An 18,703-nucleotide genomic window follows, 5' to 3' on the forward strand; every position below is an offset into this window, starting at 1 on the left:
AACCACATCAAGATTTTACTCAGCTAACATAACTTTATTTTTTATTTTCGAGTCGTAGTTTCTAGATAGTTTTACTGTATTGACCCTTGCAAGAACTGTCAGGATTGCCTGAAATAAAAAATAGTTTTTGAGACTGCTCAATTATGGTCACCTTTACTGTCAACAAACTGTGTTGAACTGTAAAGTTGTACTGTAAAGTCAGCCTCAAAATAAATGTGAATTGTACAAAAACAAAACAACACATATGAGGTCATAAGGTCTTTACTTTCAGTCTTTACTGTGTTCATAATTAAGCAATAAGGACACAACCTTACTTGCAAAGTGTTGGATATTGAAGACTTTCGTTTATCATTCTGACAGGGAGAAATAAATGGACATAAAGGTCTTGTTCCTTCAAACTTTCTTGAAGAAGTGCCTGACGATGTAGAAGTCTATCTAACTGACACACCATCTCGATATGCACAGGACACCCCAGTGCGGACAAAGACCAAAAGGGTACAGCTTCTTTCACAACATTATCCTTCTTCCATTCATGTACCTTTTTTGTGACAGCCCAAACCATGACAGTACACCAATTAAAAATAAACACTGATTATCTAATGGCAGCACACTGATAATTAAATGCTATGAAATGGGAAGGTAAAAATATACCTTCTGTTCTCTAAATTCGGGCCGTATTCATGACACTTTTTCAGTCATCTTGACTTTTTAAATTTTTTTGTTCAAAAAGAAATATACTACCTAAAGAACTCGTGAAGGCTTTCTGACACTATATAACATTATTGTTTTGTTTTATCAGGAAACTCAGGTTTAAACATTGTAATGCAAAATAGTTTTATGAATATGGCCCTATTAGGTTCCCGTTTCATCCTTCTAAAATAATCAAGAACTAAAAGAAAGTAAACAGCAGGGCTGAAGTCTTGGATAGCGGTTTTGATTAAAACTTGAATCTTCCTTATTGAATTAGATTTAAGGAGGTTTAATGTCTCCTGTAGATTTTATAATCTACACATACTTCACCTAGTAACACATTCAAGAGTCCAAAAGTTACAATAAAAAAAAACTAAAATGTAAATAGTGCATGTGAACTGGAAGGAAAATTGAAATTAATTTAACAGTAACATTTTATTGTTATCAAAAGGGTTCATCTTAAGATCTTTTTTTTCATATTCATAGTGTGGATTAATTAAAATGCCATCACTGCATTTTTTTATTTCTTTTTTCACCTGCTTGGCAACAGAAGAAGAGTGTTCATTTCACACCTTAATGGCACTGTAGCCGTCACGTAAGTGGGCAACTGAAGATACCACGACATTACCCTTTCCAGGTCTAATGCAGATGGCATGGGTGCGCGTAGCAGCTGGTATGCATAACACTGCAAGTACTTACAACGTCCTGTGAAGACTGTGTGCCATTCAAATTCAGTACCCCCCCACATCATCCCTGGAATAGAGGAGGTGCTTGTGACACAGCCCCTCTACGTGTATGTCTCGCTTCCAGATTCAGATTACTTCCAATGGGTTTCATACTGGATGTGTCTGCACAAGTTGCGTGGAGGAGAAATGAACCTAGGTTTTCAGAAAGTATGTAAGCTAAATTAAAGTTTTGAACACACACACACACACAACAGACTCTCTCTGAAGGCTAGAATACTGTGTTGACTTGAGAACCACCACCCAACAAATGCATTAGACAAGAAGTATGGTATCTTCAGTTGTTTCTCTGGGTGTTGTACATTAAAATGTTTGTCTTTCATGATAAGTATCCCTGCTGTTAATCATGGTAAGCTAAAAGGCCATTTGCACGTTATCTTTTGCAGTTTCTTATACTGTCTAACATTCTCTTAAAATCTTCCCTTCCTATGAAGTAGTGCACCCTGCCTTACTTAATAAAACAGACAATTCCATCTTATAAAACATGCACCTGCTTATCTCTTCCCCCGCTGCCTCCAGTGCTACAAGAATGAATCAAGCCAAAGGTTGTAGAACAGAGATGCGATCAATTCAAATAATCTGAGCCTAAAACCCACTTTAGCACAGTTGCTGAAAGCCACTGAAACTGAAAATGTGCCGATTAAGTAGTGCGTGGGGTGCACTTTTTCTCAGTCGCCTAAGGAATGTCGAGCAATGGCAAAAGCTACTAACAATTATTTTGTCTCATAGAAAATTGCATCATGGCCAAATTTTTCAAAATTCATCATTATATTAACATGAGAAATGAAGACATTTTTACTGTTTTATTTATTGACTCTACTAATATTACAGTGCTTGCAGTCAGATTTGTAAATGAAACTTTTTCAAAGCAGGTTGAATTGGTTCCAACAACCTTGATGAAGTTACCTTGGTGAAAAGTGATAAATTTCATCCAAACTGGTAAATTACATACTTATCTCCTCTCTTCATATGGTAGATGTTTAAATTACTGCGCTGGACATAGTGAACCGTTTGAAATTAGCAACTACCATCTCATGTTAATGCTTTATTTCTGGATAGCACTACTTCTGAAGTGGAAATGAGAAAGGAGCCTTTTAGCTCATGATTACAATAAAGGAATATTTAGAGATTAGATATGTTTTACTGTAATGTTTTTCCAAGATATGCTTCCATACGTCTAGAGACTAACTGAATTCTACACAACGTTGTGTGAACGTCCGTGTGCCTCAAAATGTCAAAGTAAATTGATATTTGTATCCGAACTGACAAGCTTATCTGTGGTTCTCTAACCGTGGTCCCACGAGTTTACTACGGCTTGGTAGTCTCCGAAAAGACAAATTGAAGACACTGAAACCAAAATATTTTTTCATTTTGATTTAGCAACAATGATTTCACACAAATGTGTAGTACTGAACTGAACTCTTGGTTGAACAGCTTAGCAGTTTTCTAACACATGAAAAAAATATTCGGTGTTAATTACACCTCAGTATTTCACGTTCTAGAATTCAAACTTCTCATCAGCAAACAATATTTCTGCCCTGAAGCATGTAAACCATTAAATCGAATCGAGATACTATGAACCTTCTCTTAGCTATTATTTCTGTGCTCAGCAAGACTTATTATAGGACTTCAAATATGTTCATTGAAGGGTGGCTCTGTATGTATTGGTGGCGCATCAGCTGAATACACAGATGAATATTCTCCAGGGCAGAAATGTTGAGGTAGATGTTACTTTAAGTAGCAAAAACCTCCAGATCTCTGTACAGCCCTGAGATCCTGCAGGCCTTGATTGATTGTGAAAGGGCAGTAGCACGTGGGTTTGTGATTGATTTTGAAATGTACCATTTAAACCAAGGGTCATTCAGTTCTGGTTCTGGATGGAGGTGGGGTTCTGTATCGGGGTAGAAACCAAATGCTATGTACTGACATATCACCTGGGCTTCCATTGGGAACAAGGGTTAAAGCCTAAACAGAACCTCTTCAGACAGGAGGGAGGAAGTGGTCAAAGTAGAACAGGATGGGAACAGAGAGCTGGATCTGTACTAAGTTTTCCCTCCCTGAACTGTACCTTACGAATCTCCCACTAGGTTCCCTCCGAAAACACTGGTTCCTCTAGACGAGCCCCTTCCCCCACTGTGCGCCAACACCAGCCTGCTTCTGGACCAGCTGCCATGGGCCCAGGCAGCCCCATCAGGGGCAGAGACTTGTCCTCCAAAAAGAAAAAGGGACTGCTCTCCAAAGGGAAGAAACTGTTGAAAAGACTCGGAGCCGTAAAATAATATATATTTTTTCTATATGCATACACACACATACACAGAAAAACATATAAATATATAGATAGATAAGTATCATGGAAAAATTCAAATTCTTCCATTCTTGTAATAAAAAAAAACATGAAACTAGGTGTCAAAACTAGGATTTTCATGACTACTGTCAACTAGTCAAGTGCTGTACAACACCTTTCTAGTTGCAAGCTATTTTGTTTGGGGTTGTTTGTTTTAAATCCAGGGATTTATCAGACGACAACAGGACCAGATGTCAAAATCTTTATGCAATTTCTACAGATGAGTGTGTTTTTCAGGGCGGCTCACAAATTATTTGCTAGAACAAGAAAGCAAAGGAGGAATTTGGAGTAATAAGAAACATTTTCTGTTTGGAATGTAGATCAGTCAAGTATAACACAACAGTATTTCTTACCTCTATGAAAACCAATCAGCTTGGGAATCAGACTAAATGGTCCCTGTTCTCATTCTTTTAAGTTGTGCTCTACAATACTTAAAAGGGGGGGATGTTTAAAATCAGTTCCAGACGAGTGTGATAAAACGGTACAGCTGATAGAGGTACTTGGTGTACTATTTTGTTCCAGGAAAGGCTTTCGCACAGGAGCCTCCTCCTGACTCGTTTCTATACAGCTCATGTTACAGCATTATGTCAAATGTTTGAAATCCTATTATGCCTTGAAGTGGGTCATTCAATTTCTCGGATATGTAAGGACACGTACCTCCATTTTTGCCAAGAACCGAAATCAGTGTGTATCGACTCCGCCTTTAAACATCACAAAACCTCTAGGCCACTGATTCATTGAATATAAGTTTTTAGATGGCACGTGGCTTCAGCAAAGTTTAAAATGTAGTGTTTTAAAAAAGACTAGTTCATCAGTATTAAATGGTCATGAAATGCCTAGTTGAAACCAGCCTCGATGTATTTGCCTTATAAATGCACAATGGTTTGTATTTTGTCCAGTAAATGGAGCAAGAATAGTTTGTATGTACTGTGTGCATTCATGTTCCTTCATTCCCTCACTAGAAAATGAAAAAAAAAAATGTAGTTACAAGTTATGTGATCAAGTGATGTGCTGCGAACTACATTTCCATCCATCCTTTAGGGTTACCTGAACATTGAAAATCAGTGTTGCACATCTGCAGCGTTCCCCCCCGACACGGAGTATTTAAAACAGAAAACGACAAATTCAGCATCACAAAGCGGAGCCCTGTCTCAAGGGTCACCATTAAACCTCGAAGTCTTAACTTTGATCAAAGCTCCATGTTAGGAAGAAGGGGAAGGGGGAGCTGGAAACGGTTCCCCGCTACACTAGTTTACTGCCATTTTAGCCAAACAGGAACTGAAGGTAGTTTACTGAATAACAGCGCACTTCAAACATTGTAATGGCTTTGCAAATGGAAATCTTCAGGCTTAGTCCGTCTTGAAACTAAGGACAGGAGTCCATGATTAAAAAAACCAAAACTCTTTACTAGAAGCCAACTGGAAGTTCTGAGTTCCTACCAATTCTCTTTATTTGCTACCTTTGTTCCACACAACTAAATTAGCTTTAATTTTCTTTCAAATTAAATACTTCAAACCTTTAAAGAGAGTTTAATCTAAAACAGCCAAAAGAGAAGGAATGTAAACTCAAAAGAACTTGCATAAGTTAGCCAAAACACACAACAGCATTTTAACTCATAAATAGATGTAAATTACTGCAAGTCATGTAACCATAATTCAGTGCTCTGGCATTGCTTATATACATATTGTTTGAGTGACTGTTGCTCTTTTTGTACTTTGTCCATTTGTAAATTGTTTTTAATGTTTATACTTGATTTTCAGACTGCCTTTTTTTGTAAATTAAAGTTTATAATCAAACAGTGCAAGCTATCCCCATGGTGTCTTCAAGAAACATAACTGTCTGCAACTGTGTGCTAGCTTTATGAATCTAAGAAAATCATTGGCCTATATTTGTGGTTATCAACTGTGCGAGTGTGCATGTGTACATGTGTAAAATATTTTTTATCAAAATAAATTTGATATTTTGTAGAAATGGTGTGTGCTTCATGAGACTGAGAAAGCCTCTGAAATCCAGTGCAAACACTGACCACTGTGATTTAATGATGACCTTTTATTGCCAACCCTTCCAAATTATGAAGCAAAGGTAATGGTTTTGTTTTTTACTTCCATGTTGCAGAACAATCAACAGGTTTTAAATTCAGAACATACCTGAACAGTATAAGTGCACACATTCAAAAAAACATTTCACATCAGATAACTGGCAATGTTATTGATTGTGAAGAGTAAGTGCTTCAAAGGTTTTTTTTTTTTTTTTTTAACTGCTATATAAACCTTTCAAAAGCCAATTCAAATCAACTGAAAAATGCAGGTGTTTCTCTCGGTTTTCCTGCAGAGTACTAATTAATAATAATAATAATAATAATAAACCATCATCAAATAACAAAATGTTAACTGATTTTCATACGAAAATCCTCACTGAACTGAAAAATAAGCAACGTTCAGATGTTAAACATGCTTGGCTTCAACCACGTTTAATCTGAAATGTATCCAATTTTAGTGCCAATTTGTCTGGACTTCCTATCCTCGGGCATTTGAGCTGTACACCTTCTGTCAGTTACAGGTAATAGAGGAAGTCGTCCAGGTTGGTGTGGGGCTCCTTGTGAATGCTCTGACCCACCAGGAAGGCCAGTTTGTGAGCGTACTGGCAGGGGGCCGGCACTCGGATTATTCCCTGAAATAGAGAAGCAAGAGTCACTGCAAGCCTTGATTTAACAGATCTGCAGAAAATACTCATCTGAATTAAAGAGTTAAAGAAACATTTAACAGCACTTCTTCATTGTACTTCAAAATAAAAAAATATAAACTAACTTCTGGCTCTGTTCCTGGACTGAGAAGTCAAGCCCGGGAAAAGAGTTAGAACTAAATTATGCTGCCATCAACTAAAACACACGAGATTAATGGGAAACTGAAAGAAGAAAGCAAGTTACCTGCCAGTTGTAGTACATGTGACACAGCTTGTATGTGAGGCGTTGCATGTAGTCTGGTTTTAAGCCGCTGCTGTCGTACACCACGTTGTAGTGCGTTGGGGAGACGCTGCCGAGTCGCACAGCTTGGCTCACAATGAAGAAGTCATACCTGTACACAATGCAGGGATTTCAGCAGAGATCTCAAACAAACAGGGCGAGATCTATTTTCAGTTTATAAAACCTTTCAACAGGACAGAAGAGAGAGTGGTGTGTACACAGATTCCACTGCAATTCATCTGAATCCATTACAGCTTTTCTTAGTCATTAGGACGCCCTTCTATAGGAGAACTGTGTGGAAATCACACAATGGATTTTGAACAAATTACCATTCAGGTCGAGTGACCTCCGTGTCGATGACCGTTCCAGGGGGTGGATTGGACAGCTTTCCACTAACTCGGGCAAAAAACCTCGAACTGATGCGCTTCTTCACAACGACGACGGTGAGTTTGGGGCTGCAACACAGAAACGCGTTACACACAGCAATGCCACTTGGGGGATAATAAGAGTCAAGGTGCTCTGATCACACTGGTGACAAGAGTCAACTAGCTGTGATGGAAGACCTGCCAAACAAAGCACTAACCAAGTCACTGAACAGGTAGTGTGTTGAAGATCTCTCCTATCAAAACACTCCAACTATAAAACCGTTTGAAACGGCTGACCAGAAGCAGCAGACCCCCAGGACAGGCATCGTTTAACACATCTCACTTGTAATCCTGTCCCAGTGCTTTGATGCAGTCCAGGATCTGTGGCACCTCATAGCTGACCACACTCTGCAGCTGCCCGTCACCGACGCCGTCTCGGTACACGATGATACGGGTCGGCAAGGCGTCATTGTACTTCATCCACGCCTTCAGAGCAGCTACACAAATAATCACCAGCATAAATATGATTGATTTCAATACATTTCTCTTTTACTACTTGAAATGTCTTTTCTCACGACAAATACTAAAAAAAGTATTGACTGCAGATATACAGGGATTTCAATTAGAAATATTACCTAACCCTAAATATTCCACATGGCCTCTGAAATGAAAACCTGCAGATTATGTACAATCTCTGGGTATGGAACTTTTGGAAGCCTCCACTGTACATGGAAACAGCTACTCTATTTGACACCACAGACCCTGATGTCCAGATGATTCGTGGAAGCACACACAAGATTTAGGCGTCATACGATCGTGCACACAACCCAGTATACACAAATCTATATGCCACAGTTGGCAAACTGATATACTTCATATATTAAGTGTAAGTATAGCAATAACTACTTCAATGGGAAACTGGTTTATAATGCAGCTTTCAGAGTCTGGATCCCACTAGCTTTTACTTTTAAACTTTGAACTGTACGTGCCTTGCAAGGATAATTTCAACCCATCGATGATCTCTTGTCCTCGACTCTGCAGCACACACTTGGAAAACCACCTGAAAAGGACAAGTTCAAAATGGTTACAAATGTGCTCAACTTTAAAAGTATAGGTTTTCCAGAAGTTTCATCAGTCAAGTAATATAGTATTATGATTTTAAAAACGTTATCATTTGTGTTTAATTTTATGTTTATGTCTTTTTGCCTGTGTGTTAACATAAGGCTCAGATCTGAACCCACTGTCACGCTGTATCAAACAGTTGAACAGCGGTATTAAAAAGATCCCGAGAGTGCAGAAGGAGAACCTGCCTGGTCATTTTGCCATTGAGACTCGCCACCAGCCCTCCGATGGATCTCTTCCCGGCAGAGGTGTCGTGATAACAATCGATCCCCACAATCATGAGCTGCTTTAGCTGCGACAGATGGCACCAATTATAATCATGAGCAGTCAGGAATAAACACGCACACATACCTGATCACCAATGATCAAAAACACTCACTGGTATGTCCACAGCCCAGAGCTCACCCCCCATTTTACAATTCATCTGCAGGGCAATTTTGGTGGCGATGGTCATGAGCGCCTGTGGTTTGCTCAAGGTGCGCGCCACCACACACTGGCTGGGCGTGGGGCAGTCCACACACAGGAACTTCTTCACACAGTCATACTTGTCCTTGCGGTTGGTCGGAAGAATGCAGACCACCTGGTGATGAAAAGGAGTTTCAGAGCTCATCTCATCTGAAATTTCCATTAACAAAATTGGAGATGGTATTAATGCCTAAAAGCACAGAGTAAATGGCAAGTTTTAATTCATCTCCAGTGGGTCCTAAAGCTTGCTCTTGTGACGTGGCAGCAGTTTTACTTTCATACACAATGAATGTTGCTAAATTATCACTTTTAATCTAGTATGGGAGAACTCTTTGTCGCAGGCGTGTGCTGCAGTTTGGCCATGCCTGAGCCAGTGAATGCTCACCATCTGAGTATTCGGACCGACATTTTGCTGCAAGGCCCTCAGCAGGGATTCCTGTCGATCCTCAACTTCGATCCTGTGTCAGATTGTCAAGAGAGCGTCGATTACATTTCTTTACACCCTTACACCGATTATGTTCTTTAGCCCTCCCTGCCCCACGCAAAGACCCACGTACATGGCCGCTCTCTGCATGCGGATTCCTAGCGGCTGGGACACCCGGTGCAGATTCTGCAACAGTGCTTGAGCACTGTCAGCATTGCGACGGGTGTACAGCATTATCCATTCATCCAGTGGTCTGCTGCTGATCAGCGGAGCTCCCCTCATCTCCTTTGACCAATCTGCCACCCACGGGTTGTAGTCATACTGGCAAGACAAAAACAAGACCCTTACCTAATGCTGACAAAGGATCAACACTAATTCAGATTAGTCATGATGATAGACAATGTAAGACGCACAGCGTCTGGGTAGGTCACTCACAGTCCTCGGTCCCTGGGAGATCCTTTCTGCAGGAAGGACTCTGGACTGAATTGTCAGGAGCTTGTTGTCAAAGTTGAGGCCCCAGCTGTTCAGTTCTGCCTGTGTGTTGGTATTGCTAGGATGAGAAAATTATAAAGATACATTAAGTACCATGGTCTTGCCTCTCTCACTAATGGAGAACAGTTTCATAGTTTATGATCAACAAAAACAGCAGAAAACTACAAAAGGAGACACCAAATCCACACTTGAAATAATCGCATGCCTGTGGATGTTGGTGATGAAGCGGCTCAGGCGCTGCTCCCTCTGCTCTGGGGTGAGTCTCGTGTGCGTCGACAGGTCTTTCATGATGTGGAAGTCGCTGCGCATCTTGTCCGTCAGACCTGTCCATCGGCATAGAAAGAAGCCGTGACTGCAAGGCTGAAGGTTTTAATCTCCCAGATGTACATACAGATGAAGGAAGGTAAACACGTCAGTGGTATTTCAATAGCGTCACAAATTATTAGAGCTCACGTCATTCCAACAGGAGGAAGTTCAATGTGTGAATAAAAAGGCTCCCGATCCCAACCTGCACATCGTTACCTGTGAGATAACAGAACTCGGGCACCAGCATGGCGGGGCCAGGGGGAGGGGCGCCGGAAGGACCCATTCTCTTGATGCGACTGACCAGAAGTGGTTGGTTACCATCAGTGATTTCCAAATTATATTGCTTTCAAGAAACAAAAGAATCAGATGTTATAGTTCGTTACTCTGTAACAGCAGATAAAACTACATTGTCTATACTTCTAAAAAAATATATTTAAAAGGTAAGTGTGGGGCCCTTACAGTCTTGTAGTAGTCCTTGAAGGAAATTTCTGAATCCCGTCTTGTGAAAGTGTTGTTCGGAGTCTGATCCCAAGCAATGTCATCGATCCTGTATGTTTTGTTGTTGTACCTGGGAAAATAGAAAATGTATAAACATATTTTTTAATGAAAACACTCTGGAAGCACACAAGAGAAAACAACAACCCTGCGCAGTGTGCGACTGCTCGTACCTAGTGAGGACAATCAGGCCCACCAGCTCTTTGGTGCAAGCCTCAGGAAAGCGCTGGTCTCCAGCCTGCTGCCTCAGCTGAGACATGAAGCTCAGCACCGTCTCGCTGCGCAGCACCTTGTGGCTCACGTCAGTGCAAAGCATGATGCTCCGTTCGTACTGCAGAATTGAGGTGGTGAACCCAGGCCAAATCATCAGCCTGCAATCAGAAATGGATTAGCAATTTAAACATGGGCTCATATTTCAAACAATCATTTTAGTCACAGTGATGAAGTTGCCATATTCATCTTCCCATATTGATCTGATCAATTTAAATCTGCAATCGAAAATATTTCAATTACACAGTTTACCTGGAACAAAGACACAGACACCGAGTCCAAAAGCTCATATTTGGGAATTCCAGCTTTTCCAGTCATTGTGATGTTACTCATACAGACCTGTGCTGGGGGATATTCAGGGGATCATTTGGGTTGTAGTAATGGCGTCCAATCTGCTGCATGTTCAACATCCTCAGAATCCTTAACAAAAACAACAGTGATTAAACCTTACTGTGATTCACGACGGGTTCAATCTGCAAAGTAATTTGACACGATCAGTGACCCTGCATCTCCAGTGTTTCTCTAATGTGACCTCTCAGATGCTGTTCAGAGAGAACAAATCCCAGACGCTGGCCATAGGGAGACTGCAAATCTGACAAACATCCTCATGAAAAAGGACATCTCACTCCCAGACACTCATGGGCAGAAACACACACTGATACAGACACCAAATAGGTACAAACAATTCCCTGCTATAAACAGAAAATTGGGTAAAAGCTGAGCTGAACTATAGGACTGGCACAGGTCAGAAAAAACAAAGATTTCAGTACATTTTTTTTTAAATGCATCAAAGCAAATTGATTTGTCCCAAAAGACAGGCGTTTACTTACCTTCTGAAAATAATATTGTAGAACTGAAGGCACACTGGGGAGGTGGGAGGCAGTTCATTTGTCAGGGTTATTGTAATCTTGATTTTATTTCCTTGCCGTGTCTCACTGAACAAGACTGTCTCCTGAAAATCAAGGATTCGTGCAATATTTCAAAATATTTGTGGCCGTCTTCTGCGAACTTGTTTCTATTTGATGGCCAAAGCAGTTCAGGACAGTGTTCTAAACTGACAGACCTATTAAAAATGGGCACTTAACACACTAGATTAAAACTGTTGCCGTTTCCCTTACAGATTAGCAGCGTTTAAAACTAAGGGACATTATCTTCTTCTATGGTCTAAAATGTTTTAGTGCTTTATTGCTTGTTTTTATGTTACTGTGAATCATTACTGTTTATTGCCTTTGAATTGAGTGGTTTTCTTGCGTTTCCTGCTTTTTTACTACCTATCCTTATCAGATTATTCCATATTTAAAGTTTTAGCAGCATGAAACACTGCTCTGGCGAGAAGAGCAATATGAAATCACACTGGTCAGATCCTCATTACTCTAGGTGTGAAATGGGGAAGAGAAGCTCAAGTCTTACCACGTTTGGCAGTCTATGTGGCAGGAACAATATGGCTCCATCGAAGGAGCGAGTGGAGCCCAGAGTCTCGTCATGCATGTACAAGAGGGCAGACCGCAGGCGGCGTGACTCCATTGGCGGGTTGTAGTCCACATGGTACTGATACAAAACCCACTGGGGCCGGGACAGGATTCGGAAATAATTGGCTCTCAGCTCAATCGCAGAACCCGACACACCTGGGAAGAATTATGGCGTTCATTTCAATCCCATCATTTATAAAGAAAAAACATGCATGCCTTAATTTCTAAAAACTTTCACCAAAATCTTAAGCTTGCATTAGTTTATTTCCCAAATGATGTCCTTGGCTTATGTACTTATTAGGAAGCCCCTAAAAACTCCCTATTTATCCAAGTAAGTGCTCCACAGTCAGGCATGTGTTCTACCTGTTAATACCATGGCACTTCAGAGCATTCTCTGGGTTTCCTATTTAGACCAGAATACCAGCATCCTAAAGTACATTTGTTCATTAACCCCTAGAAGACTACAGGGCCGAAGCTAGAGGACTACAGGGCTGAATTTCAGCCCAAACTTCTGCCCCCACTTTAGCCTTACAAGGGTTTTTATTGGACAATTCTACATAGCAACAAATGGTTTTAACCCATAGCAGAGATGTTTGTTGTGAGAATTAACCATTCAAAAAGCTTTTAAAACAAACCGATTTTTATTTGTAATGAAAACAACCTGTCTCTTAGAGAACATGGGGAAAGATGGCGGTGCGCTGGGAGCGCTTTTAAAAGAATCAAATGGGGGATGTTTTGAACATTGTACTGCTACCAGCATTAAAACCAAGTCATCGATGACGGACCTGTTTTTGACTCCTTCACGTGTTCCATGGCTCCCCTGGTATTGATCCCCACATCATGGAAGTCTCGACGACGTCCCCCTCGCTCTCCAATCTTCACTTGATGAAAGCCAGCAGAAATCTGAAGAATTGCACCTTTAGGGACACAACAAAAGAAAGATTATCTATAACACCTGTGATTTAAGTGCAAACGTTAATTTATCATGTAGAATCAGCTATCTGGTTATCAAATTACTCCGCAAATGACAAGTTTTGCATATGGAATAAACATTCAGCAACACTATGAGAGTTAACAAGCAGTAAATATTGGACCCCACTTATATGCAAAAACTTGAATTAAGGTTAATACAATGGCATTACACCCGTCTCCCTTTGCCTGCCACCTGCGAACCAACAGAAATCCCTTAGGAATGCAAAGTAGAGAATCAACTTTAGTTGCACATGAAAGTCTCTATGAATTCTAACATTACAATTTGAAAAGCAATCCTTCCCAGTTGCTGTTTATCAGCTCTATCCTCTATTCATTGGATACTTTACTTTCAGATCTGACTGCCCCAGGTACGCCTTTCTGTCTTCCACGGCCCACCAGCTCCCCTTCTGCAGCTGGCGGGACTGGCCTGGCCTCCGCTGAAGACACTGGAGCCTAGAAAATAATTAATCTAATTTCTGCCCAGTCAACTTTCAAAAGCAATTCATTTTTGGCAACAGTGTTAAGTACTGGTCAGGGCTCTGGAGCAGAGGTTTGTGGGTTCAATCCCAGGTGGGGGACACTGCGGTTGTACCCTTGAGCAAGGTACTGCACCTAGATTGCTCCAGTAGTAACTCAGCTGTATGAATGGGTAACTATGTAAATTAATGTGATGTATTGTAACAATTGTAAGTCATCCTGGATAAGGGCAGCTGCTAAGAAATGTAATAACTCTGAACTACAACGACATAAAAACCTTCAAAGCTAAAACAGGTAAGTAATGTATTGAGATGTACGTTTAATTTGTGTAACTATTTACTTACTAAATCAAGCTATTGCCAAGTACTTATTTGCAGAACTAAATTAAAGCTTCTACAATAAAACCGTCAGATGTCTGCAGAGGCTTTAAATCTGTAAAATTGTAATCGAATCCCCTTTCACCCTCTCTGGAAAGCTTTTGTCTAATTTATTCCTTATAAAGGTGGAATTTGTATTATGGGAAAAACTGCACAAATGCATACAAATGTTAGAACACTCCATTTGAGATACAATATAACTTGCTACTTGTGCTCATCAGCTTCGACGTGCTGTTTTTCTATAGATTGTTTCCGGATTAGGAGTTGTTATGCATTGAATCTGGCTGACCGGTCCTGGAACACTAGCTTCCTGTCCACGAGCTCTTCCCCTCGAACGGGCTCTTGCTCTTCCAGTCATCTTGATGCTAAAAAAGAAAGAAGAGAATAAAGTGTTGAAGTTTCAGAGGAAGCTACCTTGATGTGTGCGCTTTATGATCAGTTATTGCCATGTTTTATCATGTAATCTGCCCACCGATAGTACACATCCAGAAATGTACCTAGAGTTGGTAAGATATTGAGTTCCCAGCAGCACCTTCCTCCACATTATCACTGATAGTCACTCAAGTAATTTCTTACACTACTTCTACCAAATTCAAGTCTTACACATTCATATATCTAACAATTTAGCAGTCTATGCCTACACTTAATCAGATAATATAGTAATTTCAATGACAGCTTGTTTATTTAACAAACATCTCCCCATACATCCCCTCCAGACCACAGCGGTCTTCCGGTGCCAGAAGACTAACTTCTCCACTCCCCTTCCTCCAGAGCCGCTCCTTCTCATCCCTGGCACCTAAATGGTGGAACGACCTTCCCACCGAAGTCAAAACAGCAGGGTCCTTGACCTCCTTCTGGCACTTACTTAAAACATCTTTTCAGACTGTACTTGTAATATTAGTCCCTTACTCTCCCATAAGATAGCATTTTACAACATTTTATCATGCTTCTTGTGTCACTTATACTGGTATTATTGATTTCCCCTTGCTCCCTTTCCTGTAGCCCTTTACTGTGACCTAACACCTTGACCGCACTTAGCTTTTACTTTCCAGGATGTAAGACCTCATTATTGTATTTACTTGTGTAAATGCTTTGAATTGCTTTTTATTATGTAAATTTGAATTTGTAATGTTTGACTTGTACTGAACTGTATTCTTGCACTTTGTATTCCGCTTATTTTGTAAGTCGGCCTCGATAAGGGCGTCTGCCAATAAAAAATAATAATAATGTGTTTGTAAACAAATGTTTTCATGTAATATTTGTAATTATAATAGTTTACTGTTATAAATAAAAGAAACACCTAATTTGGACCTCCCCTTCTGTCTGTTGCCCAGTACCTCCGTGCCTAGACAATATGGCTCATAGAGCTTATATAGACACAGCAGTCTAGTGATTCTATATCTACGCTCCCGCAGCAACTCGTCACAACTGCGGCGATTCCGCGCAGTTCTCTGCAGGTTGCGTGTTAGTGACGTCACGCAGCAGGCCTAGAAAGCGCAGCAGCGGAAATCTTCGCTAGGCGAACGCGACCAATGTAAGCCCGTGTGTCCACCAAAGCGGTTTTTCCTGAGGTCGGCGTCTTTTTTCAAGTGTTTGCAATGGCAGCGCCGCGTTTTTAAACTACCGGCAGCGTGACGCGTTCATGAGCGTTTTTTTCTGCTCGCCGAGAGTTGAAAAATGTTCAACTTTGGGTAAAACGCAGCGCTCGTCACTTTCTTCCCATCCGTCCAATCACAGTGGAGCAGGGGCGGGACAAATACAAATACCACACCGACCGCGTTGCACAGTCGGTTTGTGTCGCTAACACACTTTCTGCGACTTCAGGCACTTCGACACAGGACTTCCGCGGATATTCCGTATCACAGCCTGAAACAGCGCTGCGCCTGCAGAGCTCTGAAGCCTCGCAGCCGGCGCTTTCAGCTGCGGAAAACCATTTGGTGGACACACGGCCTTACAGCCCTACCATTTTCACTGAACTGCATTTGCAAAATATTTATTTCTAGATAATGTTATCAGAATCGACGTTCTCTCTCATATGTAAATATATATATATATATATATATATATATATATATATATATATATATATATATATATATATGCCTACACACACACACACACAAACAACTGCAATTACTTGTAAGAAATTCAGATACAGTAGGTTGTGTTCTTCAGATTCTTGTTTTCCGTTTTCCTGTTTGAACGAACTGCCCATTTCACTGCATGCTTTACACTGAAACCACGTCCATCAAAACCTGCGTCCCCCACGCGTTAGGCCTTGTGTAGTTCCACATTATGCCAATAGAAGTATTGCTCAGCCTTACACTCATAGCGACGAAACACGTTTGCAACACCCTGAGTACATGCGTGCTGTAATTATATGTGATATGTATAAGAAAGAGTAAGTACTGCTTTATAGAAGTCGCGTGTTCCAAGCATGACAGATTTACTTATTTTCAAAAACGATCCTATAGTAAAGCACGATTTGCATGACATCATTTTACAAAGTCTGTAAAGTACATGCAACAAGAGAAGTACTTTATCACCACAAGCTATATTTTATGTCGAATTCATACCAATACTTACACAAAATAAATGTCGTTAAATTATTCTTCACTGTACATGCCCCACCTCCTCACGCTCCAGATAATCACGCACGAATAATTTGAAGTTCATTCAATTGTTAGGCTTTCCGAGTTGTATTGTGTGTATCCCTGCGCGAAACATCCAATAAACAGTCATTTCCATACAAAAAAGGAAAAGGTACAACACCCGTTGATTGTTAATATTATATATATATATATATATATATGCATAATATTTATATTATCATATGAAATACCAAAATATTATGAAAAATATTTGAGATACTGAGCGCGACCTACTTTATTGTGGAAGCATACTTTTCATTGGCGAGGAGACTGAACTACCCTGACTACTTTTCACGTTACGTTACGTTACGCTACGTTATTATACATGTTTGGGCGGGAAACGTGTTGTACATGCACGTTCCGACTTACGACAGAGTTCCGTTCCTATGGCCTGTCGTAAGTCGGTTTTGCACGTAGCTCGTAATTACTGTCGTAAGTCCAGATAAATGTAATAGTTGTAACCATAAGTTAGACTATATTTTAAAGCATGTATTGAACAGTACACAATGTATAAACGCAGGGTAATATAGAATTATGAATATTAAATCGATAAAATACAATGTAATAAAATAAAGGTAATCTCACCCAGTCATCTCTACCTTATGCATAACGTATACATCAGCAATTGCCGATGTTTACGCATAAGGCAGAGATGCTAGGCCTGCACAGGGGGGCATTTTTGGAGCAGAAAAACGTGGAAATAACTCAGTGCGGGATGAGATGTGCTGGAGATGATGCTCTACTTTGCCACTCGTCTGAAGTAACGACAGCATCTGTGTAAGTCGACAGTGAAACAGAATGGGGTTTATGGGCTTTGTCGTAAGTAGGGAATGTCGTAAATCGAGGTTGTAAGTCAGATCGCGCCTGTACTTTTTAGTTCTTAAGAGCTTTTTATTTTGTCTTTATTAAAGACGACATTGTACTAATACTTTAACAACAACAATTATTATTATGTTGTCTTTATTCGTCTAGGTAAGCTAGGGTCATGTTGAGAAACATTTGTATGCACTTTGATAAAGATATCAAATAGTATTGAATAAACCTGCTTAGGTGAACCCTAATCCCCGATGGAGGTCGCAGGTGTGATACTTGATGAAAGATGAACTGCATCGTGTCGTTTCTAGGGGTATTATATATTGCAACGTGATATGTATTTATTGTGCTATGTATATTTGCAGTGTGACATGTTTTGTGGTACATACTTTTTTGTGTGTGTGTGCAGTGTGTTACATAAACTTTGTTACATGGTTAATATTTTCTGCTCTGTTATATCAACTTTGGTGTATGCTTTATATGTTTGTGCATATGATATATCCACTTTGGTACATAATACATTTTTTTTATCTTAATAATAATAATAATAATAATAATATTGAACGGCCGATCATTTTTTTAGAGCAGGGGTTCCCAAACCTGGTCCTGGAGTACCACCTACCCTGCTGGTTTTTGTTCCAACCGAGCTCTCAATTACTTAATTGAACCCTTAATTGAAGTAACAATCTGCTTAGATTTGACTTTTTAAATTGTGTAAGAAAATAGTCGGTTCTTTAAAAGTTCTTTATACAATTTTATACGTAACTTTAAACCCCTACTGTTTTAAAATATTGAAAAGGTTCTAATTTAGGAAATGTATTTAGTCTATTAAGGTTCAATTAAGTAATTGAGAGCTCTATTGAAACAAAAACCAGCAGGGTAGGGTCTCCTCCAGGACCAGGGTTGGGAAACCACTGTTATAGACCACACTTTCATTATTTACTAAGTGTAACTGTATATTTGACCACCAGGTGGTGCATGAGGAACAAGCTATTTAAATATCACGAGTCAAAATACATACACACATGTTTGTAAGCAGCACTGCTCAGATCACACTCACATGCGTGTTGGGATGAAAAAAAACGCTGTTGTTGCTATTAATCTTTAAGATGTTTTTAATAACTTTCTTTCATGTGGGTATAGTGCTTGTAGATTTTTACTACTGATTTTTGTTTTTTACATAGTAGTTTTTGTTTTAATATAAATTATAAAATGATTTACAAACATAGTCAGGACAAACCCTTGAAACATATAGGCCTGGTAATA

At 40.0% G+C, this 18,703-nt stretch overlaps 2 protein-coding genes across 3 annotated transcripts in view; one reads left to right on the forward strand and one right to left on the reverse strand.

Annotated features, from left to right (window-relative positions):
* The window catches only part of rimbp2b (RIMS binding protein 2b), a 143,877-nt gene extending 138,129 nt beyond the window's left edge, over positions 1 to 5,748 (forward strand). For both annotated transcript variants that reach the window (XM_066689233.1, XM_066689234.1), the window contains 2 exons: positions 361 to 495; positions 3,521 to 5,748. In XM_066689233.1, coding sequence (XP_066545330.1) covers positions 361 to 495; positions 3,521 to 3,712 — 327 coding nt within the window. In that variant the 3' untranslated portion in view covers positions 3,713 to 5,748. The remainder of the gene's footprint in view (positions 1 to 360; positions 496 to 3,520) is intronic.
* Positions 5,749 to 5,811: 63 nt separating this feature from the next.
* Positions 5,812 to 16,650, reverse strand: piwil1 (piwi-like RNA-mediated gene silencing 1). Its single transcript, XM_066689010.1, has 21 exons — positions 16,560 to 16,650; positions 14,263 to 14,338; positions 13,467 to 13,572; positions 12,933 to 13,064; positions 12,089 to 12,303; positions 11,509 to 11,630; positions 11,018 to 11,098; positions 10,582 to 10,779; positions 10,373 to 10,481; positions 10,130 to 10,256; positions 9,813 to 9,930; positions 9,551 to 9,665; positions 9,249 to 9,436; positions 9,077 to 9,149; positions 8,606 to 8,806; positions 8,415 to 8,518; positions 8,094 to 8,164; positions 7,448 to 7,601; positions 7,069 to 7,194; positions 6,704 to 6,851; positions 5,812 to 6,447 (listed from the first exon to the last, which is right to left on the reverse strand). The coding sequence occupies exons 2-21, from the start codon at positions 14,329 to 14,331 to the stop codon at positions 6,331 to 6,333; spliced, it is 2,574 nt and encodes an 857-aa protein (XP_066545107.1). The 5' UTR covers positions 14,332 to 14,338; positions 16,560 to 16,650; the 3' UTR covers positions 5,812 to 6,330.
* Between the last annotated feature and the right edge of the window lie 2,053 nt (positions 16,651 to 18,703).

This window comes from Amia ocellicauda, chromosome 17 (assembly GCF_036373705.1).
Source record: "Amia ocellicauda isolate fAmiCal2 chromosome 17, fAmiCal2.hap1, whole genome shotgun sequence".
NCBI classification, from domain to species: Eukaryota; Metazoa; Chordata; class Actinopteri; order Amiiformes; family Amiidae; genus Amia; species Amia ocellicauda.